The 25693-nt window shown below is 38.7% G+C and overlaps 1 protein-coding gene across 3 annotated transcripts in view; it reads left to right on the top strand.

The window, feature by feature from the left end:
• Positions 1–924: 924 nt before the first annotated feature.
• The window catches only part of ZFC3H1 (zinc finger C3H1-type containing), a 40676-nt gene continuing 15907 nt past the window's right edge, over positions 925–25693 (top strand). Inside the window, exons 1-18 of one of the 3 annotated variants that reach the window (XM_065669036.1) lie at positions 925–1636; positions 5490–5903; positions 8815–8885; positions 9122–9320; positions 9520–9746; positions 11344–11467; positions 12980–13077; positions 14042–14245; positions 14992–15156; positions 18263–18400; positions 18812–18930; positions 19262–19408; positions 20942–21116; positions 21319–21450; positions 22157–22705; positions 22783–22892; positions 23966–24097; positions 25169–25290. In XM_065669036.1, coding sequence (XP_065525108.1) covers positions 1048–1636; positions 5490–5903; positions 8815–8885; positions 9122–9320; positions 9520–9746; positions 11344–11467; positions 12980–13077; positions 14042–14245; positions 14992–15156; positions 18263–18400; positions 18812–18930; positions 19262–19408; positions 20942–21116; positions 21319–21450; positions 22157–22705; positions 22783–22892; positions 23966–24097; positions 25169–25290 — 3715 coding nt within the window. In that variant the 5' untranslated portion in view covers positions 925–1047. Of the gene's footprint in view, positions 1637–5489; positions 5904–8814; positions 8886–9121; positions 9321–9519; positions 9747–11343; positions 11468–12979; positions 13078–14038; positions 14246–14991; positions 15157–18262; positions 18401–18811; positions 18931–19261; positions 19409–20941; positions 21117–21318; positions 21451–22156; positions 22706–22782; positions 22893–23965; positions 24098–25168; positions 25291–25693 lie in introns of all 3 variants that reach the window. The other 2 variants (XM_065669046.1, XM_065669027.1) reach the window with 2 other exon arrangements.

The raw sequence follows: 25693 nt of genomic DNA, 5'->3' as shown, positions 1-25693 counted from the left end.
CCTAAAATGATGAAGAAATAACCACCAGGGGTCCCAAGGCCCACTACCACGTTTTAGTGCACATGTGGGAGGAATCCTCTAGAAGTATGATGTAATGTGTGTAATCTAATGAATATGTCTGTTTAAGGACAATATAATCACAGCCTGGCTGATGCGCAAGAGGAGACACGCTAGGAGGAGCTGTCCCCCGTGTCTCCCGGTGCCACAATAAATACCTGCTTGTCAGCTTAAACTTTGTTGGCTAGTTCCTGGAGATTTCTCTGAATCAAGGTCAGGAAACCTTCGCAGAAACATCCTTTAAATATTTAACAGCAGCTGGGCTACTGGGAGGCAGCTGGCAGGTTAATGATGTACACCAGCGTGCTGGGCACTGCCAGAACACCCGCTCCTTTCCCTGCCTGTGCGCCATTTTGGGGGGCTGCAGGACACGGCCCACGACAACGGAGGAAGGGCTGTGGCTCAGGGGAACAAGCACCGACACGGGCACCCACACGAGCACCCAGGAAGACCCGCGCCCCAAGAGTGCTACAGTTGCGCTACCTCGGACGGTGGTAAAAGAGGTTGACATTAACACTCTTACGGTAGAAAGCAGCGCAACCCACAGCTACGCACCCAGTCAACACGGCTCCACCACCCGCCTTACTACGACAGACAATTCCCCTCAACAAGATGGCGACCGCCTTTACGAACATGGCGAGTCAAACCCCCATTGGCTCTCGCCACTGCCCCGCTATAGGCTGAGCCGCAGGCTTTCCCCGCCCCCTGCCGTGCCCCGCAGCAGGAACTACATTACCCAGGACACCCAGCGCTCCCCGCCTCCCTCCCCCGTTATTCATTGCCGTACGTACCGTGCCTCGCTCTCCCGGGTGCGGGGAAGCAGGGAAGGTCTCGCGATAGTCCGTAGGGCTGGGGCGGGGCGGGGCGGAGGGGACGCCCCGCTGAGTTCTGCTCCACCCCGCTGCGCGCAGGAAACGAAACCGATCGAGTGGCTGGGGCGGGCCGTGCTGCGCTCTGCTCCGCTCCGCTGAGACCGCTGGCCTGGGCGTCATGGCGGCCGCGGAGGCGGCGGCCGCGCCTACGAAGGCGGCGCTGGATCGTAGCAGGCTCTCCCCGAAGGAAGAAGGGGAACTGGAAGACGGCGAAATCAGCGACGATGACAACGGCTTTCGACCCTACGGCTACGAGCCCGGCGGCGGCCTCGTCAGCAGCAGGCCGTACTCGAGGCGCAGGCCGCCTCCCGGCCTCCGCGGGGGCATGTCCCTCTCCTCCTCCTCCGGGCGCCCCTTCCCCCGCTCGCGGCACCAGCCCCCGCCGGAGATGGGGCACCCGCACGGCCACGGCGGGTATCGGCCCAAGGACTCGTTCCGCTCCCATCCGCCGCCCATGCCGGCGTCGAGGATGCCGTCGGGATCGCACTCCGACACGGGTCCCCGGCTCTCCTTCTGGGAGCGCAGCCACAATGCCCTGGACCGATTCCGCTTCCGAGGCCGGCCCTACAGGGGCGGAGGTCGCTGGGGTAGGAGCCGAGGCGGCGGCGGCGATCGGGGCGGCAACCCTCCGGGGAGGCCGCCCGTAGGGGGAGGCGGTGCCGGGTTCGGTAGCGGCCAGGGCTGGAGGGAGCCCTCACCGCGAAAATGTATCCTTGAGACGTGAGGGGGAGCGGAGGCTGGAGGCGCTGTGCTGCCGGGGTGGGTCTGGGAGGGCCGGTACCGCGCGACGTGGCCTAAAGACGTGGGAGGGGACTCTCTGCCCTCCGGCTTTGGCACTAGGATTCCTGTAGAGGAGTCCTAACGGAGAAGGAGGCTCCCCTTCCAGCCTCAGGGCTTGGCTGGGGCAGCAAGCAGGCCCTGCTTCTCGAGGAGAGCCTGTTGGGAAGCCGGATTACTGCGGTGACCTAGCTTGCAACCTGGCTGATCAGTCCCGTGTAGGGGAAAAAGCATAGCCTGGAACAAAGCCTTACCCGATTGGATTCGAGGTGGCTGCTTTTTTAGCCCGAAGTGTGAATATTGTGAAGCGGGGTCAGTGCGGCAGTTTTAATGCATATAATTAAAGTGGCTTGGTTGTAAAGCTAAAACCCTAAGCTTGTTAATTTCCCTCATTGGGCAATAAAGGATCCACTGTTACTTCATTTGTGCTTCCAGCCCTTCAGAGGCTGTTACATGTAGCTAAAGTTAACTTTAAGTTGAACTAGGGCTGTATACAGAGGGTGTGGTTTATATGGGACTTTGGGTGATGTAGGAAATGCCTATTTCGCTGTAAAGCCACCCCCAGCATTCAGCGTAAGATGTTCTCTGCAAATTGCTTTCAGACTTGCTTAGGTGACTTTATTAAAATACCTCATTTTCTAGGTTTGCTATAGAAGAGACAGGAAGAACTGATGCTGAGTCTAACTTAGGGGAAGCCTGATACTGAAACTTGATTTAACTGCATTGTTGCCTATGTGAAACCATAGACAAGTGTAAAAAACACTGAGAGAAAACTAGTGGTTAAAACCTGTTCTCCAGAATCCTGCAGTGTTTTGTTGACCAATAGTCAAAGGATGTACATAGTTTGACTCTGCTGGTTGATCCCAGGAACAGGAATTTTTCCTACTTGTGCCGGTGCTTACGGCCTTGAAAGCCACTCATTGGATCCTTGTGTTCATTTAGATACAAGATTTATTTATCCGTAGGAGGATTTTTTAAAAATGCTGGTGGAATATGTAAACTAGAGATAAGAGATGCTTTTAGTCAGTCTAAGTTGATGAAATTACAGCATTGCTAAAGTCTTAATAAAAACTGTTCATTGGAAGGTCTGACATTGAGATGCAGCAAGTAAGGATGTGATTTGCCCAAGGTTGCACAGTAAGATGGTTCTAGTGCTGAAAATGGATTGTAAAGTATCTTAATTCGCAGTGTTGTGCTGAATACCAGAAAATGCTTACTTTCTGTGTAACAAGTAAATTGCGGGGCAATCATGTTGATCATCCTAAGCAGACCTTGCAAAGCTTGTTAAAATGATACGGAGTCTCCTCCATTTTAACTAAAAGATCATTCAGAAACCAGTAATTCCATTTTCAAACTAAAAGAAGGAAATTAAGAAATCTTCCGTGCTCCCCAATACTTAAAATGCATTCTTCTGTTTAAAAGTGATAAAGTTTTAGTGTTGCTGCCCTTTAATAGGTGACATACAATTGTTTATGGATCATGTAGTTAAGGAATGGCCATGATTTTCATTTAGTGCAAGTTCTTTCCTGTATCTTTCATATACTTGCCACCTAAAGGGTTCAATATTACAGTATCCCTAAATAGTCAGGTACCCCTTGTTGATACTGTCGATGGAGTAGGGGTGTAGTTCATGGGCATGTGGCTTCAGAAGAGATCTTCACATCAACAGGTACATGGAGGCTTGTGGCTTGGAGTAGTATTTGGAATTCCTTCAGGAAAGTGAAATGTTTGTGTGTCTGCTAAAAGAGAGATGGCTATTTAGTCTTTATCCTTGGAACTAATACTTTGCACAGTGCCTTGCAGGAGTATATGTATAAATGGAGTAAATGACCCAGTGGAACTCAGGTTACTTTTCTTTGGGTGTTAGCTTTTAACAGGCTTTTCTGTTTGAATTCCTAGCAGCTTTAACATGAAGATGTTGGATAGTCATTCTGCAGAAATCCTTCCATAGAGAATTCTGGAATTTTCAGCCTGAAATACGGGACAAAAATGTGACTTTCTGTTCCTGTTGAATTCTAACTCTTCACATTTCTCTTCTAACCCACCAGTTTTTTCAGTTGCTCTCTTATTTTGGTTGTAGGATGAAGAATAGGTTGTTGATGAATAACCATTATTTTAATGTATATATGCCTGTCTGCCTTTCATAGCACTCTATGTAGTCTTGCATTCTGTATGTAGAACCACGTACAAAAAAACTTCTACATAAGTGAAACACAGTTTCTTATTAATACTGTTGTGGGAGCTCTAGCAATTGTATTAACCCAAGCACAAAAAAAGTCTCAAAGCTTTGTCATGTTACCCAACTCTAGATGACTCTAGAATTTATTGAAGTATTTATTGAAGTATTTTCATATTAAATAATAGACATTATTATAGATTATTAAATCACTTAATTAGTGTCAGACTTTCCTGTGAGTCAAAGTCACTAATGTAGCTGTCTTTTTTTTTTTTTTAATAGAAATGTGTTGGAAGTGAATTTGGCAAATAAGTTTATTACACACTTTGGTGTTATACTGTATTCTGTGATTTACCTCATTTGTTGAGCTACAGTTACTTCATACACCTCTTGGTATTTTCAGCGTATTTATAGATTATTTCATTGCTTTCTGGATTTCATGTTGTTTATCTTTACTAGTTTCTGCTTTTTGTGCTGATGCTTAAGAGAGCGTTGTATAGGAAAACATTTCCTGATACTACAGAAGTTGCTTTTTGTAGAATACATGCCTAGATTCTTCACACTTGTGTTAAAGTTAACATAAAGAAGCATCCAAGTTATTGGTGCAGGTTGTAAGCAGAAGAGTGATATAAAGTTATATTCTTGTAGATTTATTAGGTCTACATTCGGAGGACACCTGTTTCAGCTGTTAGCTTTACTCCCTGTATTAAGAGATGAAGTCGATTAAGAAGCATTTTGCATAACTGGGTGTGAGTCAGCTGTTATCACAGTGGGGTTGATATTGAAAGTCAAACGAGTTAAACCTGATAAGGTATCCTAAAAGATTTCCCCTTGAGCGTGATTATTTTACAGGATAATTTAGCTTTTCAAGTGTCAGGTTAAGGTATGAGGAAGTGAACCTCTAATAGTGAGAACTTTTCTTCTGGATAGTTGCCTAAGAATATCTCAGTTTTGTGCACTGGACAACATGTTGTCAAGAGCATGTGTCCCTTGGGCATGCATAGGCCTTTTCTGAGTAGTTTGTAATTACCATTCCTCTTTTAGTGTTTTTTGAATGTTTTGGTTGCAAACCTTTACCTACTTTTTTATTCACTTCAGTTATTGATTATTCTGTGCCTTACTTCATTTGTTGAGCTACAGTTACTGCAGTATGTAATTGTGCTGTGGTTACACTCAGCATTTTATGAAAGGATGTAATGAGTGAGAATTAATTTGACCTTTCTCAGAATGTCAGATGGGGAGTTAATACTTGAGTGACGAACTCTGGAAGTCTGACCCTTTGTGATAGGGAATTGTCTCGGCATTACAGGTGTTGTTTCTGAGAGGATGGTGTGAGCATGGGACATGACTTCTCAGCAATTAATGAAATTCTTGTAATAATTAAGATATTTTAAATTGTTAGAGAAAATGGTTATTTAAGCTGTCAGTATAGAATAATGGATACATTTTGTGCATGCTGTTCATCTGTATAAAACATATTTTCCAAGCTAACCTTAAGGTAAAATTAAATATATGGGAATAATCTTAAATTCTATTTGTTTCATTTTAGTCTTCAGTGGTAATATTGCCACATGTTCTTGTCTTAGTTTTCTTGACCAGTAATTCAGCCAAAATTTTTGGAAGGTCACCATCTAGAAAGAATTACTCTTCTAAAAGTGAAAACTCTGTGGAAGAAAGTTTTGAGGATCTGCTGTTGAAGTATAAGCAGATACAATTAGAACTTGAATACATTAATAAGGATGAAAAACTGGCTTTGAGCAATAAGGAAGAAAATGAACAAGATGCTGATAAAACAGTGAACACTGAGGACCAAGGACCTGTAGATAATAACAGTATTACAACAGATGCTGTAAAAGAAGTACCTCCTGAGGAGAAACCTCCAGTTATAGCCTTTCAGGCATTTGAACTGAAACCTCTCAGACAAAAACTGCCTACTCCAGCGGAGAGGAGCAGATTAAAAAAAGGCAAAGAAGGAACGAAGCAGTCGTCACAAAAACCTGAAGTCGCAGAATCTGGTCAAGGTAAATACTTGTAGAGTTCTTTTGCTTGCCATTACATATCATATTTATTAGGTGTGGGGAAAATTTTACTTTAATGAAAATTTGAATTAGAATGTTAAACATTTTAAGTAAAAAATTCGATTTACTTCTGCTTTATGTAATTCCTTGAATTACATAAGCATACTGGGAAGCATGTTTTTGCTTTAGTTTTGTTTGTTTTAAATTTTTTTTAACTAATGTGTGTTTCGTAGTATAACTGATACTTGGCACAAAGCAGGAGGACAAGACTTGAAGGTTTTAGTTGCTGTTACCAGCAGAAATCATTGGCTTTCAGTGGAGGTTTTCTGTCTGCTTTGCCTTTGCTATTTTTGCAGAAGCAAAATGGGTTTTGTTTGGGTTTAAGATGAAAAAGTAACATTTAGAGACATTTTTCTGCATTTTGTGTCTTACACATTTTCCTTAGTATAAGAGGCCTTTATGAGATATTTTCACCAGAATGATTTTGGTCATTATTGATATTTGCAACTGGTGAAGAAATCAAGGGCCAGAAATAGAAAGGATTTGTAGCAGACATGCAGCCAAAGGGTAGAATTAGTATTTTGTCCAGGTTGTTCTGGACTGCAGTCCCAAAATCATAATTGCTCAGATGCATGAGGCCAAAATCATAATTGCTCAGATGCATGAACCACTTAGCAAGAAATAAGTTATGTACAGCTGAGCCGTGGTAAAAGTCCTTGAGCTTACTTTTTAAGTCTACGCAAAGTTGAGTAGTTAGCTTAAAATTCTTCTGATGCTTCTAATAAGTATTTGCTGTGGTTGAGGGTGTGCTTGTGGATTTTTTTTTTTACCATCTTGTGTTAGCTAATTTGTCAGTGTATGTAAACTGTCAGTTTGAGTGGGAAGAGACAAAGTAGTAAATGGATGAATTAAAAATACAGGTGAGTAGTTACTAGGAATATGAAGAAAGGAAGGACTAGAGCACTGAAAATCAGAATGATTTATATGTAACTTCAGAATGAGAACTGAAGACAAAGCCTCTGAAGAAACAAAGGGAAAACTGGTAAATAGTAGTCAAACCACCTCATGTAATGTAGCTTTTTTAATGGCAGACATGAAGGAAACAAAAGGTCTTGTCCATAGAACTATCAGTAGCCTGCAAGAAGAGAAGATAGCAAGGCAGGAGGAGTAAAAGAGCTTTTAAAAACCAAAAGAATCTTAAAAAAATAATAAATTGAAAAATAAAGATCTTTTTTGTGTCAAAAACATAGAAGTACTGAAGTTGAAAATATAGTTCATATGATGGTGGAAAACATGCTATAGTGTGCGCTGTAGAAGCATCTTAATTTTTGCATACCACTCAAATGTATGACAAAAATGATCTGAGAGCATACCGATTTTATAAGTTAATGCTTTTGACAATGTAATGCAGACCTCTAAAGTAGAAAAACCCATCTGATTTGAGTTATTGCTGGTCCACGTGTATCAGGTGAAAGTATTCTACTTGATAATGCATATATTAAGGCATTAGCAAAATTTGTTTTTCCATTATATTTGTTTTTAAATGGTGTACTGGATGTTTCTCCAGACCTGTTCAAGCTGAAGAACTTTTCTTCAAGTCAGGGAGGTTTGTGTCTCTTGCTAGAATTAATTCTCTGTGGTTCAACTGCTCTGACACACTTCACCATATTCCCTCCTTTCCTTCTTGCCTGTTAGTCTGTTCTGCCTGTGTTGTCCCCTTCTGTCTGAAAGAACATTTCAGTTTGTGTAGTGTGTCCCTGCATGTGTCTTGTCTGCATCACAGAAATTACTGTACCATCTGTGTTTCCCTAGTTCCGTCCTGTGGACTGCGTGGTTAAGATCTTTGGTAACTAATGAATTTTTAGAATTTTCTTTTAGAATGCACAAATGTATTAGATACTAGTTTTCTTCCTTTTATATGTGTGCTTCTGAAAAAATGCATGCATGTGCAAACAGGAAGACCTCCAGCATTAGCTATGTGCCATTTTTGTTTAGGTAGAAGGTCCTCTATAATAATATGTATTACATATATGTAGTTTAAACAAAAGTTTTCTGAATATAACCTTTCATAAAATGTTAGGAAGAGTAAAAGCAGTACAGAGTGCAGACCTTTTTTACCAATTTAAATTGTGGGAAGTAAATTCTCTTTGAGGAAAGGGTAATACAGGAAAAGATGGCTAAGCTTCTCTCTTGATATTTATTTCCTTCTCCTGATGCAAATAAACATATATATGTGGTTGTATGCATGAGTTGTGTATCAGTAATTTTGCTATCAATTATATAAATTGCTTCAAACTATAATAATTATGTAATAATATACGGCATTATGTATATTATATGTAAAATGTCATACTTTAATGTGTATATATATGCAAACACACTATAAAATAATCAGATGAATATATGGCTTTTGGGCAGACTAACAGATTAATATATCAACATCTTAATGTTTAGCAAGAAAGCATAACCACTTACTATGTATTTCCATAGGATAACTCTCTACTGTTTTTGTTGGCATGAAACAGAGCAAGTATGTTCTTCAGTGCAGCTTTGTGCCCTTATATTTAATGCTGCAAAAGACTGACCAGTTACTCAAAATAGCTGCTGGTGGAATCTGAGATGCTCAGGACAGCAGCTGATACGAGGTGGTGGCATAAAACAGATGGCAAGAAGTCTTCCTCCCATTGCCTCCAAATCTGTTTTTTACTGGTTCTTGCGGAAATATGTCTCAATTTAAGACAGAAAGATTAGGAAATGACAAATCTTGCCTTAGGCTCATGGCATCATGATGATGTGAATTTCATCAGACATGCCAAGTTTATATTAATGTTTGTTAGTGTGCTCTTGTACAAAAAACTACTGCTATACTTTACACTTCGTACCGGTGCTCAAAAATGCGGTATTTTTCTTTTAGAAGGTACAGAAGACAAAACATCTGAAACATCAGTGCGAAAGCTTAGCAGCTCAGATGTTACATCTGAAAAGGTAAGAGAGTATTCCTCTGTAGATGAGGAATAATTGCATTACGATACTCTGGCTTTTTCCAAACTGCAGTCCAGAAATGTTTCAGTAGTAGAAACAGTTTGTTCTTAATGAATGACATGTAGCAGTACAGTAGGATTTTTAAGCTTGATAAAAATTTGGGGAAAGAATTTGAAAGATTTATAAAAGAAAAAATTATATGTTTCCTGACTTTTTCTCTTATTCTTTCTTTTCTCAAGAAGCTGCACGATGATGAGGATGAGATGTCTGAATTGCAACTTAGGCTTCTTGCACTTCAGTCTGCTAGTAAAAAATGGCAGCAAAAAGAACAACAGGTGTTGAAGGAAAGCAAAGAAAAATTAACAAAGCCGAAAAGTGTAACACAGAAAGTCAAAGCCAGTACAAAAGCACATTCAACAAAAAAACCTAGTGTTACAGGTAAGTTTAATGTTGCTGAAATGGCTATGAATAGCATGGCCTCTGAAAAAAAAAAAAAAAAATAACATAATACGTTATGTGAAACATTGGGCAGTGAGCCTTTAATCCTTCTAAAACCCTATCTGCACAAAGCTTTTGAAGAATCTAGGATTAGGGGAACCATTTAGGTGAAGTTAATCACATATCTTTTTATTTAAAGCCAAGCAAACTTTGAGGAGACAACAGACAAAGACGTCAAAGAAGCTGCAGCAGCAGAAGGAACAAGACAGGCGTCAGAAAGAGGAAGACCAGAGAAAACAAGAAGAGGAAGAGGAGAGAAGAAAGAGAGAAGAAGAAATCAGGAAGATTAGGGACCTCTCAAATCATGAAGAGCAGTACAATCGGTTTATGAAACTAATTGGAGGAAAGAGGAGATCAAGAAGCAGGGTAACAAATTTCTTATATGGTGTTCAGGGATTATATTTGGGATTACTGACTGATTTCTGTCTTGCCCATACTGGTTCTGTCTCATTTGTGTCCATCATTCTCCATTCCTCCTACCCCTCAAAAAAAAAAAAAAACAACCAAAAGCTAAAAGTATTTCAGTGTTTACAGTGTTTTAATCCAATGCTAGACAGGCATTTCCTTTGGATTTTCTAAGATCAGTTTTGCATGAGTCGTATATTTGGAAGTCGGTGGTATTTTCCTTCTAAAGTATTTTGAATGTTGCAAGCAAAGAGCAGTCTGTAATTTAACACAAACCGATCAACCAGACTTCCTTTGCTTTCTTCTCTTAGACCGCAGTTTTGTCTCTAAATCGTCAAACTTACGTCTACACAACTTCAGTGGCCTGCTTCTTTCAAAATGTCATCTGACGTTTGGGTTCTTCGTAGTACTTTTTTAGTTTGTCAAGGTACAAAATATGTTCAGGCGCAAAACAATCAATTTGGCCTCATTACAGGATGACACAACTGTGTCAGATTCATGAAGGAGGAGTTACTGCTGTGGTCATGCTTCACTTGTAGGCTGTCTTCATTCTGTTGAGATTAGCAAAAGGCACTTGAATTGCTAATGTTCTATTTCTAAAACATTGCTACCTTTCAAAGAAAATGACTTCTCTATCAGCATTAATTCTTTCATCATGGGAGCAGTACAGCTGCTGCAGCTAGATGCTTCAAGTGCTTGGAGCTACTGGTGCTGTAAGGAAAAATGAAACTACAGCTAAGGGAATTGGCACTCCCTGATTTGAGGTCATGTTATAGGGGAATCCCATTTATAATAATGAGTGGAAAACTGAGACTGAAAGTGTTTAAACAGTAAGAATTCTAAAAGCTACCAAAACGTCTACTATATGCCTTTGAAAGATACAAATTGAGGAGTCTTAAGAAGTCATGCTTACCTGTTCTGCTTATGTTCAGTGTTCAGTGAATATTGTTTGGCATGTGTATAATGTAAGGCATTCTTTAAACAATCCGATACGTTAGTTGTCATTCTCTAGACACATTTCAGTGTGGTATGTGACTCTGCTGGGACAGTTAAAGGATTCTCCACCTGAGATACCAGTCACGAAACAATCAGAGCATGTTTCATGTAAACGCATAGTTGCTGTCATAGTGAAGATGGTACTTGTGCAATTTTGCATTGCTTCTGACAAGGGCAGTTGAAGTGTTCTTGGTAACTGGCATGACAGCTAAACAACAATAATAAAGCATTTCATTCTCTTTCAGTGTTTCAGTAATATGTATTTAGCCATTGCAATTTACAGATAGATAATGACCTGATAGGTATTTAAAAATTGCTTTTGTCTATTGTGACCACCCCTCTCTCAAGAGATCCAGTTTTAAAATTGTTTATTTGGAAAGTTAACTACCAGCAATGGATTTGATTAAAAGGTAATCTTCAGTTTGCTTTTTGTACTAACTAAGTTTATAAAACAGTTAGACAAAATTATAAGGACCTTTTCCTGAAATTTACTTTTAATTGATTTCTGCCGAAAGAATAACACAAGACCAGCTAAATAAAATAAGCTTTTTTGTGTGTTTAGTCCTCAGATACAGACTTGAGACGATCGGTGGATAAGCAGTCTACAGATAGTGCAGGAGGCATATATCAGTATGATAATTATGATGAAGTTGCTATGGATACAGATAGTGAAACTAACTCTCCAGGTAAGACTTGTATAATTATTTTTTTTAGTATGTTGATTGGTAACAATAGTTAAAAAGTAGGAAATGAGTCATCATTTTAGAAGGAAAGTCTTTTATAATGTAGCAGTTACAGAACTAACATTTTAAAGTGAGTGAATTCTGTCTTAATTCTGGCTCTCTTTGTTCTCCATCTCTGATGTAGTGGTATTGTGAAGGTCTTTGAGGTTATACCGTTTTCATTGTAGTGCTGTGGAGTGTATACTTCTCCATTTCCAAGCAGCTGTGTAGAAAGTAAGGGCTCTGGTGTTGATTGGATAGACAGCAGGATTACAAACACAGGTGTTCCAATGAACATTAAGTGAAATGTGAGTCAGCTGTGTGGCTTTGGGTGATAAAGGGGATCTACGGTGCAAGTTGTAGTACTGTGATTGTAGTGGGTTCCTAAGCACTGACAGGACTGTACAGTTTTCTGGTTTCATAGCAGAAGGATAGTGACGTACTAGGAATCTAGCAAAGGGCTTTTTTGACTAAGGCCTGTTTTGATAAAGTTCACTGCGGACTCAAGCGCTTGATTTATGGACAGGAATTGGGAGAATGGGGTTTGTGTTGAGAAGGCTAAAGAAGGCTTTTGCTACTGTTTTCACCTACGTAGTGGGGCAGTTCGAATGCAGAGCCAAACTCTAACCTCTGTGGAGTGAGCTACAGAAGTACAAGGGGCAATGCTTAAATTGTAACAAAATAAATTCAGATTAGATACAAGGGAAAACTTTTACAGAAGATGGTCAAACACTAGAGTGGGTTAAATAGAAATGAGGCATCTCCATCCTCAAATATACTTGGACAGGGCAAGGCCCTTGGCAGCGTGACTTTGGGGGCAGTCAGCATGTGGAGTGTTGAGAAAAGCATCGTTAAGCATTCTGCTTTGTTGGCCATCTTTATTCTCTTGCTTCTCATTTTCCATATTTTTTTCTTCCTTTTTTCCCCTCATTTTTAGTCCTTTCTTGCCAGCCTTCCTTAAGCATTATTAGTTTGCTAAAATACTGCACCTGCTGTTTCAGGCACATGCACTACATGAATCTTCTTTTCTTGAAGTATCTCAGACTCTAGTTTTATGTTTCAGAATTCAATATCAGGTGTGCATTTGGTCTGCTTCTGTCCCAGTTTGCATTGTATTTTTGTGGCCAGTAATCAGGAGGCTCGTGTTGAGATACCTCATTTAAGAAGGTAGATTCTTGCAAATTAAATTAAAGAGGGCTGAATCATTCTAAATCATTACTTCAGTAGTACTGTTTGGCTGTACCTGCACTTTGTATGTACAGCAGGAAAAGGATAGATAACTACTATTTTTATATACATGTGTGTAAGAAATGAATGTGCTGTGCTGTGTCTGGTATTACCTTTCAAATTGATGCATAGTAAAAACATTTGTCTCCTGCTGCTGCATTAAACCAATTAATTGAATTACAAGCATGAGCTGGTGTTTAGTAATTACCTGCCAAATTCCTTGTGCTTAATAATTTGTTTTAATTACAGCTTCTTCTCCAGCACAGCCTCCTTTCTTTGAGTGTCCAGTAGGATATTTCCCACCTCCAGTACCACCAATTTCCTTGCCACTGCCACCTCCAATTCCAGTAAGTAACCTTGAAAGGAGCATGGTTTTTTTAAATGTTGGTAATTCTCATTACATCTCATTTGTAATGCTAAAGTTAGGATTAAATTTATATTCTGTTTTTGATATAGTTCTCTATTTGGTGATTCCCTTGAACTGATAGACTTGGTTTTGAAAACTCATTTCAGCAAAGTTTTTGGCAGATCCAATTCCTGTTAAATGGAAAGTCTCCCTTTTGAACTAAATTTTTCTCTTGTTAGAGCTATGCTGTTTCATAACGGAAAGCAAAAATTGCCTGAGACACAGAAAGAAAGATAATGAATTGGAATTGTTAGTGCAAGGCAACTTTGCCCCCTGTCTCTCGGCCACATATGTAGATAAGGTTATTCTCTGAATTGTTACCTTGTTACACAGGGGGAAAACCAGCCAAAAATGTAGCTCATCAGTCCTTTCAAACTTCTTCATTTTGACTATATGCTTTCTGTCTTCTCATGTAGGAGTCCCTTGAGAATCTAATTAGTCTTGGCAATTTTTTTCCCCACCACTTCTCTTCACTGAATGACTGTTAACTGCCTTAGTAAAGCAGTAGAAAGTTGTTATTTCCTGCCATGACAGCTTCTGAATTTTTAACTGAGAGAAATGGTAGTTTTGTTAGCTAAGACAAATTCATAAACATGTTTAAGGACTGCTTTTTCAAGCAGTGTGAGCCTATCTGGTCAGCCATAGTTTTGTGGCTTTCTCTGGTTCCAATTCTCATTTATGTGTTGTTTGTATGCCTGGACTACTATATTATCCAAATGTAACCTTGTTGCATTATCTTTGAGTAACTAACTGTTCAGCAGTGGCCTTTGACAGTGAAGTAAATCCACTGCAGTTTGTATTAGTTTTAAACCATGAAATAATTTAGGTCTCAACCTCTATACTAAATAATCATAAAGTAATAGTAATTTTCGTGTTTCAAACCCTTGTTTTTGTTTTTATAGCAGCCTGTCCCATCTTTGAGCCAACTTTACGCGGAGGGTATTTCTTGTGTTTCTCTTGAGCCACCTCCACCTCTTCCCCCTCTTCCCCCTGAAGAGCCTGAACAGCCACCAAAACCTCCATTTGCTGATGAGGAAGAGGAAGAGGAGATGCTCCTAAGAGAAGAATTGCTCAAGTCTTTAGCCAACAAACGAGCTTTCAGATCGGAGGTACTCCATTGTTTGTTTTTTTTTTTTTAATCTAAACCTCTAGATGGCAGTCTTGACCAAAATTAAATGTAACCTGCCAAGTGAGGATTAAAAAAATTAAGATTAAATTAACATTAAATATTAAATTAATAAATAAAAATGTAAGATTAAAAAGCCAGGGCTTTTTAATGCTGCCTTTCTGATTATTTAAAAAAAGGCTCTGAATTTCCATCATCCTTTGCCACCCCAAAAGAAACTGAACCAAAAGCCACCCCAGAACACCTTTTGAATTGTAAATTACAGCTTGGTTTTTATTTATGAAGGAATTATGAAACCTCAATGTACTAAAAATTGGGTATGTATAGGGAAACGGGGATTGTGTTTTCTGCAGAAAAAAGATTATTAAGCAGCTGTCAGAAAACAAGCCACTAACAGCCTAGCAAAAGGAGGTGCCAGAGGTTAACTGTTTTTTTTTGGTTTTCTGCTCGTTTTTGGAGTGAGAGTAACAGTTTGTGTGTTTAAAAATAGATTGTTTTGACCTCATGTAAGTCACAGATCTTTTGCAATTGACCTGTGAATAACTGACATGTTCTTGTGTGCCTTGTTTGATACTGTTGCAGAATTGCAAAATTTGTATATTAAGTTTGGAGAGTCTGCCTAAATCACAGTTCCAAGGCATGTATCAAACACCCTTTTATGTTTATGTTTGTCTTTTTTAATAGCTCTGCATAGTGCATATTTTTATGACCATATTTTTATTTTATTAGGAAACTTCAAGTAACAGTGGTCCATCGTCCCCTCCTGTTCCAGATAACTTGCAGCCTGTGCCAAGAAGCAATCTGACCGCTGTCAGTATTAATACTGTGTCTCAGCCACGGATACAAAATACAAAGCTTGTTAGAGTACCGAGGCTTCCACGAGCAGTGATCACTGTAAGAAAATATTATTTTTTTTTTTTCTGTTAATAAGAAAATAAGTTGAAATTGCCCTCAATTCAAGTGAGCAGCAGACTTGAGGTTATCTAGTGATGCAGCACAGAATGGTGTATATCTGTGTGGTCTTCTAGAATTTCACACTGAAGTAAAAATATATAGCTTGAGAGCATCAAACACACCAGCACTTATTTGAACTGAGACTGTAAATATAGTTCAATTAAATTATTTTCCACATTAACACAGACTAAAGGGTGCTGTGCAATGGTAGCTGAGCCAATCTAATCACTGTGTTGCCAAAAAAGGGATGGTGTTGCTCTTTCTCCCACTCTTGGCCAAATGGTGTCTTACTTTTCTCTTAAGCAATAGGACTGATGCTCCAGACCTCACTTTAACCTGGTTAATGTGCTAAACTGGTTAGAAAACTAACCTAAGGTGGGGGAAAAAAGTATTTTTCCTTCTAGGGGGAGTTGGAATTTTTCAGTGAACAGTGTGTGAACATCAGAGCAGGCACACTGTGAGTACGTTTGGAAGACTGAGGAGAGAGCATTCTCCTCCTCAGGCAGCAGCAGACTTCATTACATTAGCTTAAGCCCTATTTTCTAACTTGACCTTCATTTGAATGGTCACAGGAGGTATGTGCAGCTAGCATTTGATTTGTGATGTCTGCAGACTTCTTGGATTGTTGAAAATGTGTTGATAAAACTGTACTGGTCAGACTGAAGCCCATGTAATTGAGTATTTATGGCAGTGAACCATACATAGAGGCTAATTTGTGATTATTTCAAGAGCGTATGTTGTAAAGCTTGGTTTGTGGCAGCTCTTTCCTGTGCAGATTCTCTAATGCATAGTGTAGTATGATTGAGTCCATACCTTTGCTTTTTTGTCAGTGATTGTCATCTCTAAGACTAAATTTTTTTGCTAAATTTGAATATATAGTATCTTTCAGACTGCTAGATCACTGTCAAATCTAGCTATAGCTGGCCAACAACTTTCTTGCTCAAAAATACAGACTGTATGATCACTTTATGGTCACCTCATGCTGTAATGGGGGGGAGAGGGGGGAACCCAAAACCTTAAGATGGCAGAGACCTGAATGTTCTTTTTTTTTTTTTTTTTTTGGTCATTCTAAGGCTTACTTTCCTTTCTGTAGGAAAATTACGCTCTTAAGCTTAGAATGGGTATGGGCTTTTTTGTCTGTACCCATCTTCATAATCTACTCTAAATTCTAGGTATAACTATAGTAATTCTTCAATTTGGGCATGCTAATATCCTTTCTGTCATTGTTTCACATTTACTTAAGCTTTTTTGTGTTCATCTGTCTAAATATTAAACCTATTCTAAAAAAAAACCCTTCGATTGAGGGGAGAGAAGTCATTCATTAATGAGAGAACATGAGACTTGCATAAATGAAGGAGAACACATGTTACTGGGGAGCTGTTAGTTTGTCTTAGTAACATAATGAAAGTCTCTTACCAGCTGTGCTGTCATGTAAGTGTTAAAAAGCCTGCAGTGGAAATTCAGTGCCTGTTGCTCAGTTAAAGTTGATGGATTAATACCTTGTATTTGAATCACCTAGGTGTGGAGTTAAGGACCTGCTTAGTGAAATAGGCTACAGATACTGGTTTGCTTTTTCAGTGGCATCTGGTAACCCTTTTTCAAACTAGTCATGGACACTTGGAGTCTGTTCATCACAAATTGAAAATGTCTTGGAACATTATAGAGAGATCCTGCATTACAGCTGAGGCTATAGTTCCCCTGCAGCAGAAGCTAATCTTGCAGAAAGGAGTGTGATGGTAGTTGCCTGGTGTTACTTTACTGATTAAACATTTTGCTGAACCACATCAAAAAATAACACCTGAGAATAAACACCAGGAGAAAAGTGGTTTTTTTACCTCCCCTACTATCAGCTTTTCCTCTAGAAGAAAAATGGGGAAGGCAGTTAGAGATGGTTTACTTTACACAACTGTGCCAAAAGCAGCTTGGCAGCTTTTGTGTTTTAATACTAAAAGCTAGTGATATTGAAGGGGTGTATTTGGCATCTGAAGATGAGAAGGCTTTGTGGCATTTACTTAGGTTTCTATAGAGCTACAGACAGAATATTTGTGAGGAGAGGACTAGTACTTTGGTCTGTGAAATGTGAAAGTGATGCAGCTGTAGTACATTCAGATGTAGCAGATACGATCCTTACTTTAAGAACTGTCTAGAAAGGGAATATCAACAAGAAACAATTGTGGAAATTGGGCATTTTTCATTTCATTTTTTTTTTTTTTTTGTGGGGTGTGTGCTTTTAAAAGACAAAGCTTTGAAGAGGTCTTATTTTGAGCTAAAGGTCGAACATGTCATTGTAACTGTCCAGACCTACAGTGGGAGATGGGAAGAACAGTTTTGGAAATGGGAACTAGTTGCTTCTCTTCAATCTCTAATTCCAGAGATTTGCAGTTAATCTAAATTAAATTGTCTGCTTGTTTCTTTGTGCTGGAATTGGCAGTCATCCGAGCTTTAGTGAGCTGTTTCAGTTAGTGATGTTGTCAAAAAGTGATTAATCTTGTTTCCTTCGTTCTTCATGTACTGTTGGTGTTCTGCCAATTTTAACTGCCTGAGCAGCTCACTAAGGTCAGCTAAGTATAACTGTGGGACAAAAGGCATCACAGCTGTGTGGCAGAAATCTGAGGGAGTTCTGGTAGATCTACCACTGTATTTCTAATTCATGTTTGGTTGATTGTTACCTTTCAGTTACTTAACAACATTGCTTGCAAATGTCAGATGATAATTTTCACTACAGTTGAAATAATTCAGGAAGCATAGGAGTCAAAGGTTTGAGATTTGTATGCTGTGACTAAAGAGATCTAAATATGCTGCAGATGCTTGGAAACAGGTTGAAAATGTTGGAGTGCCTTTCATGTCTCATTTCCAAGAAATGGGTATGTTATCTCCATCTTGTAGTGGAGGTGCACAAATGCTGAGGCTTTTTCTTACAACGCAGTAGTGTTGTGCTGGAATAACAAAAGGAGGTAATCTCTTTTTTTCTCTACTAATAAAAGGCAGATTTAACTAAGCATATATTTAAATTCTTGCTATAAAACTTCTTCGATTCTCCCTACAGCTTCCAAAACACAAGTCTGTTGTGGTTACATTAAATGACTCGGATGATAGTGAGTCTGATGGAGAGCCATCTAACTCAACTAGCAGTGTGTTTGGAGGACTAGAATCTATGATAAAAGAAGCAAGAAGAAATGTTGAGGTAAACTGTCAGCATTTAGGAGGTTTATTTTTAATTATTTTGCTTTGTATATGAAGTTCAACCTTAGAATTTGATTCTAAGAAATATTCAAGAAATATTGGATTTCATTAGAAATGGGCAAGAGTGACTACATTACTCCTGTCTGCACATTACAATGTAATTTGGATTGCACAAGCTAATTAAAATTTTATTGATTAAGATGGCATCCTGGAGATAGAATTTGTAATATATTTTAGTTTAATTTTTTCAGTTAAAACTCAGTGCATGTTTAAGGAAAAAATAGTGGCTTTAAAAGATCTTACTAGCCTTGAACAGCCTTAAGTCTGTGCTGAAATGCCTCTTAAAAATAGTATTTAATAGCTGTATTTTAAAATAGTGTGACTAGTATTGACTTGAACCTCACTGTAACAGGCATCAAAAATCAAAGCCCCTCCAAAATCGGAAAAAGAAAATGATCCAATGAGAACTCCAGAGGCTCTCCCAGAAGATAAGAAGATAGAATACAGGCTCTTGAAAGAAGAGATTGCCAGGTACAACTGAGTTTAATTGTTAACGTAAATTGTATATTCTTTACTGATCTATTTCTGTAATTGGAAGGAAAACTTGAGTTTGAAAACTTTGCCATTACATTCAGACTTTTCCCCCATTCAATTTTTAGTAAGACAAGATAGGAGTCTAAAAAAGTCCTTGGGTTTGAACTGACTTAGTTGTTTGCTTGCCATTGCAGTTGTGGAAAGTAATTTTTCTTTTAACTTGAAATCTTGTCCTGCTACTTCTTTGAAGATTACAAAACTATTTGTAGTACCCATTGAAATGTATCTTGAAGCTACTGAACAACTTTGCTTTTAACATCTGTTTCAGTCGTGAAAAGCAACGCTTAATGAAGTCTGATCCACTGAAAAACAATTTGCCCCCTCCAAATTCTGATGGTGAAGTTGATGCAATTGGGAGAATAGCAGTAGTGACGAAACAGGTAACGGAAGCAGAAGCAAAGCTTAAGAAAAACAGGTGAGTACTTCACTATCACAAGCCCTACCTTGTTTGCTTAGCAGGATGAAAATAGTAAATAATTGTTTTGAATGTAGCATTTAAAGTATAGCAAATCATTGGTTTTCTGTCTTGAATAATAACTATTTGTTGAGTGTGGTTTTCACTAATCTGTACACTTTGAGGGTAGCATGTTTCAATCAGAAATGCCTGACACGTATAAATGGATGTTTCTGCATATTATGTATGCTGTTTGAAGGTTTTCCTGTATACCTTCCCTCTTTTAGCACACCTCTTCCATGTTTCTCACCCTTCTTCCAAATTACTGTGGGAAATATAAATGCTTTACATCCTTCTCGGCTTCTGTTGCCACTTAATTATTTCTTTGTGGTCTTGTTAATATGGTCATATATCAGCTGAAGGGCACTTCCCCCCTCCCTTTATTAACACCCATCTATCTTAAGTCTTTATCTTGTTTGCTTTAATGCATAACTTGTTGTATTTAATTACTCTGCTATTGTGCTGTGATACTATGACTTGTAGTCTACTAATGTGTGTATGTGCCCTGAGGAAGAATTGCTTTCTTACTTAACAGAAAGCAAGAACATGTGTGGTTTGGGTATCTTAATAACAGTATTAAAGATACACCACTTGCTTACCTTCCCCTGTGCTCATAACTAGAATGTTGGGGGGGGGGGGGTGTTGGGGGGGGTGTTTATCTGTTTATCTGCTTGTTGTGGTTTAACCCCAGCTGGTAACTCAGAACCACACAGCTGCTCCCTCACTCTCTCCCTTCTTCTGCTTGCCTGCCCCCCAGCCCCGAGGGACGGGGTAGGAGAATCAAAAGAATGTAACTCCCATGGGTTGAGATAAAAAACAGTCCAGTAACAAAGGTATAACACAAAACCAGTGCCACCAGTAATAACGGAAATAAGGGGAGAGAATATAAAAGGGGAAAAAGAGAAGAAAACAATAAACATCAATGATGCATAATACAATTGCTCACTACCCACTGACTGATACCCAGCCCGATCCTAGCAGTGATCTGACCCTTCTGGGAAATTCCGCTCAGTTTATATACTGGGCATGATGTGCTGTGGTATGGAATACCCGTTTGGGTCGGGTGTTCTGTCTCTGCTTCCTCGCTGTTTCCCGTGCCCATCCTCACTGGCAGAGCATGAGACTGAGAAGTCCTTGATTGTCGTAAGCATTACTTAGCAACAACTAAAACCATTGGTGTTATCACCGTTGTTCTCAGGCTAAAGTTGAAAACACAGCACTGCACCAGCTACTAAGAAGGAGAAAAGTTAACTGTTAAAGCTGAACCCAGAACACTGCTTTATACTGACATGCTGAACGTGGAATACTGGTATCTGCTGGATGTACTACCAGTATTTATTTTCTCATGGATGTTAACTGTCCGGAGGAACTTAGAATGTTGGTTGTTAAGTGAAAAAGAGCTGGGTTCTTAAATAACTAAGGTTTCAGAGGGGCAGCAGCAGCTGTGAAAAACCTTTGGGAAAAAAGTACGTTACATGGCTTTTCTACTTTTAGAATTCTGTTGATGAAGGATGAATCTGTCTTGAAACATTTATTGCAACAAGAGGCCAAGAAGAGGGAGAATGTTCGAATTGCTGAAAATAAAATCAACAAACTGGCTGAACAGCTACAAGCAACAGAGAAGATCTTGAATGTGAATAAGATATTTCTCAAGAAGCTTCAGGAACAAGTAATGTGTATTTTTTTTTTGTTTTTTTTTCTGGTTTGTTTTGTTTCTTAGAGGTAGAAATCTTGAAATGGGAAGGCTGAGGTTTTTGAGGCACTAGGCTTTCTTTGAATTAATCATTAATTCTCACATCTTTGCTGATAGCGATTGTTTTATTATGTGGTCATATCTGAAAGTATGCATTTTCTTTTTCCTTTTTTTTCAGATTCATAAAGTTCAACAACGAGTTACAGTAAAGAAAGCTCTGGCATTAAAATATGGGGAAGAACTTGCTCGAGCAAAAGCAGTAGCAAGTAAGGAAATTGGGAAGCGAAAACTGGAGCAAGATCACCTTGCAGTAAGTCTGCATGCTTTTAAACTATGCTGTACTTGAAAAGCAGTAGCAAGTTTGAGTAGGAAACCTTGTTCAAATGGGATTTCAGGAAAAAGAAAACATTTCAAAAGCACTGTAGGAATTGTTCTCAGAATTCAACAGAACAAGAGTTAATCATTTAAGAAGAAAAACTGTTAAAAGCCTACATTCCTGTGCCAGGCGGATGTCAGTAATAAATAATAATGAGCAGCTGTATTCTTGTGAAGGGAGGAAGTACTTTACTGCGCATCAGTGATCTTGTTAAAACTATCTAGCAAAGATGCTGAAGAGGGGATATGATCTTCTTTTGAAAAAAACAAAATATAGAGTGGGGAAAAAAAAAGGCTAATATCTTTATGTAAATTTTCCTTTTTGTTTTCTCCCCACCCATCCAACGCCACTGTGTATACTTGTTTTATAGCTCACCTTTTAAATGTGGCCAGAACTTCTGTTGAAGCTCTGTACATGATGTAGCGTACTTTCTATCGAAAACCTGCAAACCTACCTGTTAAATTGTGTCAAACTCTTGTGGTTTTCCTTTTTTTTTTTTTTTTTTTGGTTGAAATTTTCTGGTGAGAGTTGAAAATGTGTTTTCATAAACTCTGAATTAAGTATCTTGCCCATGTTTCATTCACCTCCTGTCAAGAGATCAGTAAATGTGAAAATAAAGGGAAATTTTTTTCCTTTTCAGCCAAACAAAATGTTGAAATTGGAGAACTCCCCTGCATCAAGTCCAAAAAAGCATTCAGCAGAATTGATTGCACTAGAGAAAAAAAGACTACAGCAACTAGAGCAGGAGTATGCTCTAAAGATTCAGAAATTGAAAGAGGCCCGTGCACTTCAAACCAAGGAACAATCAAATACTGTGCCTCATGCAGAAGAGGAATCTGAATTTGCATTACCTCAGCCATCTCTTCATGATCTCACACAGGATAAATTGTCTTTGGACAGTGAAGAAAACTACTTCGATGATGAAGTTCTATCTAATTCCAACAGAGAACGAAGGAGATCCTTCAAAGAATCCAATTCTTTCACTAAACCAAATCTCAAACACATGGACACTCCAAAGCAAGAAACTATAAACAAACTTTCTAAAAAGGCATTGGAGGAGCCTGAGCTATTCCTTGGGTTGAATATTGATGAACTGAAAAAACTTTATGCTAAAGCTGACAGCTTGAAAGAGCTTCTAGAGAAAAGTACTGCCTCTATAGTACCTAAGGAAGATCTGTTGTGTGGTCAGGTAAATATTTTAAAACATTTTAAAACATGTCTTTATTAGGTGGCATTGCAATTGCTGTGTATCTGTTTGTTTCCTAGGAAATTTCAGTGGACATGGATGTTGATACATCAGAAAGTAAAGAAACTGAATCAAAACCATATCCATTTGAACCATATCATAGTCCTCTTCTAGTATTTAAATCCTACAGGTATGAGAACTGTAGCAGCCTTTTTGAGTATGTGTTTTTGTGTTTTTGTTCAAATATTATTATTCATTACTTTTCCTGGGTAACTGAATCTTAAAAAAATTAGAGGCATTTGAAAACAAGGTTTGTATATCCAATAGGAAGCAATCTAAAATCCAGGAAAGATTTAACGGAAGCATATTTATTATGCAGTCTTTCAACTTGGCTAGGATATATGTTGTCTGAGTCAAGACTGAGCCAATCACCTATTTTTGGAATCCTGCTCAGTGGAAGGAGTCGTGACTGTAGTGATTCATCTTGACGTAAAGTAGACACCTGCAAGTGTAATCAGGTTGACACATCTGTCTTCTGACTAGAGTTTTGTTTCTATGCATTAAATTCTAGAAAAGTGTCTGGTATTTAAATTGGAGAGTTGAATCCTACCATGAACACATTTGGGTTTTTTATTTTTATAATCTTGATTAGCAAAAGATGGAGGGTGCTATCTGTACAGGAGTATTTATCTTCTTGTAGGTTGTGGCTTCAATTCCTTAAGGATCTAGAAATCATAAAAGACATAGTCTAGCTAAATACTTAAACCAGGCATTTGTGTGCTCACTTCAGACTCTTGTTTGCTTATACATTCTATAGTCTGACATATTTGTTATACTTTTTGTTTTTATTTTTTGAGGTTAATCTTTTAGCAGTTCTCCCTATACTTCTACTTGACATTGATCTTAGGCTGACTAGAGCCTAGGAGTGCAGCTTTTCTAGAACTGAACTGAAATTCAATTTCAGTAGTTTGCTTTCCCTGCTGGGTTGCCGTTATGCTTCCTGTTTTTATGTGAATGAAGTTCTACACCTAAGGGAGAAGAGAATGCTAGAACAGAATCTGTTCAGATTGAAAAATACTGGCTTCCCCCCCCACTGTTTTCACCTTCTTAACTCATAGGTTAGTGATGCTTTTGGTTAGTAGTAGGGTTTTGGAAATAATGAGATTTAATATAGAGAAAGGGATTATATTAAGTGTTTTGTTTAGTTAAACTGGTGTCATGCCCTGTATGCTCTGTCTCAATAATACACTCTTTTTGTTTCAGGTTTAGTCCGTATTTTCGAACTAAGGAAAAACTGTTCCTCAGTTCATTAACATATAGCAATATGATTGAGCCAAAACAGTGTTTCTGCCGGTTTGATTTAACAGGCACATGTAATGATGATGACTGCCGGTGGTGAGTTGTTCTTAATTCTGCTCTCTTGAACTAAGCCTCTCTTCTAGATGTCTGACTCAAAGATGAAAATAGGCATGCTTTACAGTTCTTCAGAAGGTCTGGATTTATGATCCTATGCACAAATTCTAGAAAAGTGTTATTTTTAATCTTATTGCAGATATGTGGTTGATTGGGGGAAAAAAAAGCTACTTTCATCTAAGCCCTGAAGAAAAGAGGCTTTTTAGCAGTAATTTTAGAAAAGCAGCATGCACTGTTAGAGAATATTTTACCTTTTGATTGTTCTGTAATTCAGACAGGACTCTTGCTTTATAGCATAATTTCGGACCATCATGGACCTCAGGTAGTGGTTGGTACTGATAAGCACACTAGAGATGTATTGTGCTGCTAACCAAAATAAGGCCATGTACTAAATATTATGTGATTTATATTAAAAAATACCGTTGTAGTAGTGGAATTCTAGTTTTCTGTGTAAATACTGGGTAAGTTTGTGAAGCCTAATGTTAAATCATATTAAAGATAGTTTTCTAAACAGAGTTGCACAGTGTATTGAAAGAGCAAACTCATATGAATTGGTCAGGAATAAACTCAATTTGGAAACATCTAACTACTGGTAAAACACAGTTGGAGTGGACTGCAGCTTTATTTTTTTTTTCTTTTCCCCCCTTTTGGTGGCAGACAGCTTTTTTGGATCAGCTTTTAGCTGCTGCTCTCAAACCATAGTTTGAATGGTTTTAAATACAAAATGATACCCAGGTTTTATAATTACCTTCCTTGACCTGCAGAGTTCTAAATACTGTGTTTTTGTGTTAATATGAAACAAGTTTGTAGTAGCTTATTTTTAAGAGTAAGCCTATATGAAATAATGAAGACTAGGACTGAGTTCCTGATGCAGGCTTAAGTTTAGAGAAGACCTAGACATATTTAACAGAAATTTCAAAGCGGACTGAAGTGTTTTCTGTGAGCATTATTTTCTTTATACCTCACCTGAGCATGTACTAATACTAACTTTCTAGTTACAAGTCTTACTACATTTTTGCTGTGATAAATCTATTAATTGCTTGTTTGTTTTAGGCAGCACATGAAGGACTGCACTCTTAACCGTAAGCAGCTGTTTCAGGATATTCTGTCTTACAATTTAGAACTGATTGGCTGTTCAGAAAAAAGCACTGATGAGGAAATCAGCGCTGCCACAGGTTTTTAAGTCTTTTTTTCACTTCTGCATACAGAGATTCAGTTCTGAAGGGAATGGCTTTCATTAAAAGCTCTTGGTGCAAAGACTTTGATGTAAAGCAAAGTATAAGATACAGCTGTATGAAAAAATAGGTTTCTGCGGTTGTCCAGTCCTTTGCAGTAGGTAGTTACCTTGGTCTTTACAGGAAGAAAAGAACAATGATCTGTAGAACATTTAGCTCATAAAGTATTGCTGGGATTCAGAGTACTGGGGAGCAGTGGGTGTGCAATCTTTCCCTCTCCCCTTCTTCTCTACTTTTTGTAACTGCTGGGCTGGCCTGTTCCAGCGGAGCTGGACTTTTGTAACAGTGGTGTTGCTTTATAAGATAGAGTTGCTAAACAGGATTCTTTTGGTTTTTCAGTTCA

Source organism: Lathamus discolor, chromosome 1 (assembly GCF_037157495.1).
Source record: "Lathamus discolor isolate bLatDis1 chromosome 1, bLatDis1.hap1, whole genome shotgun sequence".
NCBI lineage: Eukaryota > Metazoa > Chordata > Aves > Psittaciformes > Psittacidae > Lathamus > Lathamus discolor.
The sequence above is the reverse complement of the archived record's forward strand: the minus strand, read 5'-3'. Positions and strand labels throughout refer to the sequence as shown.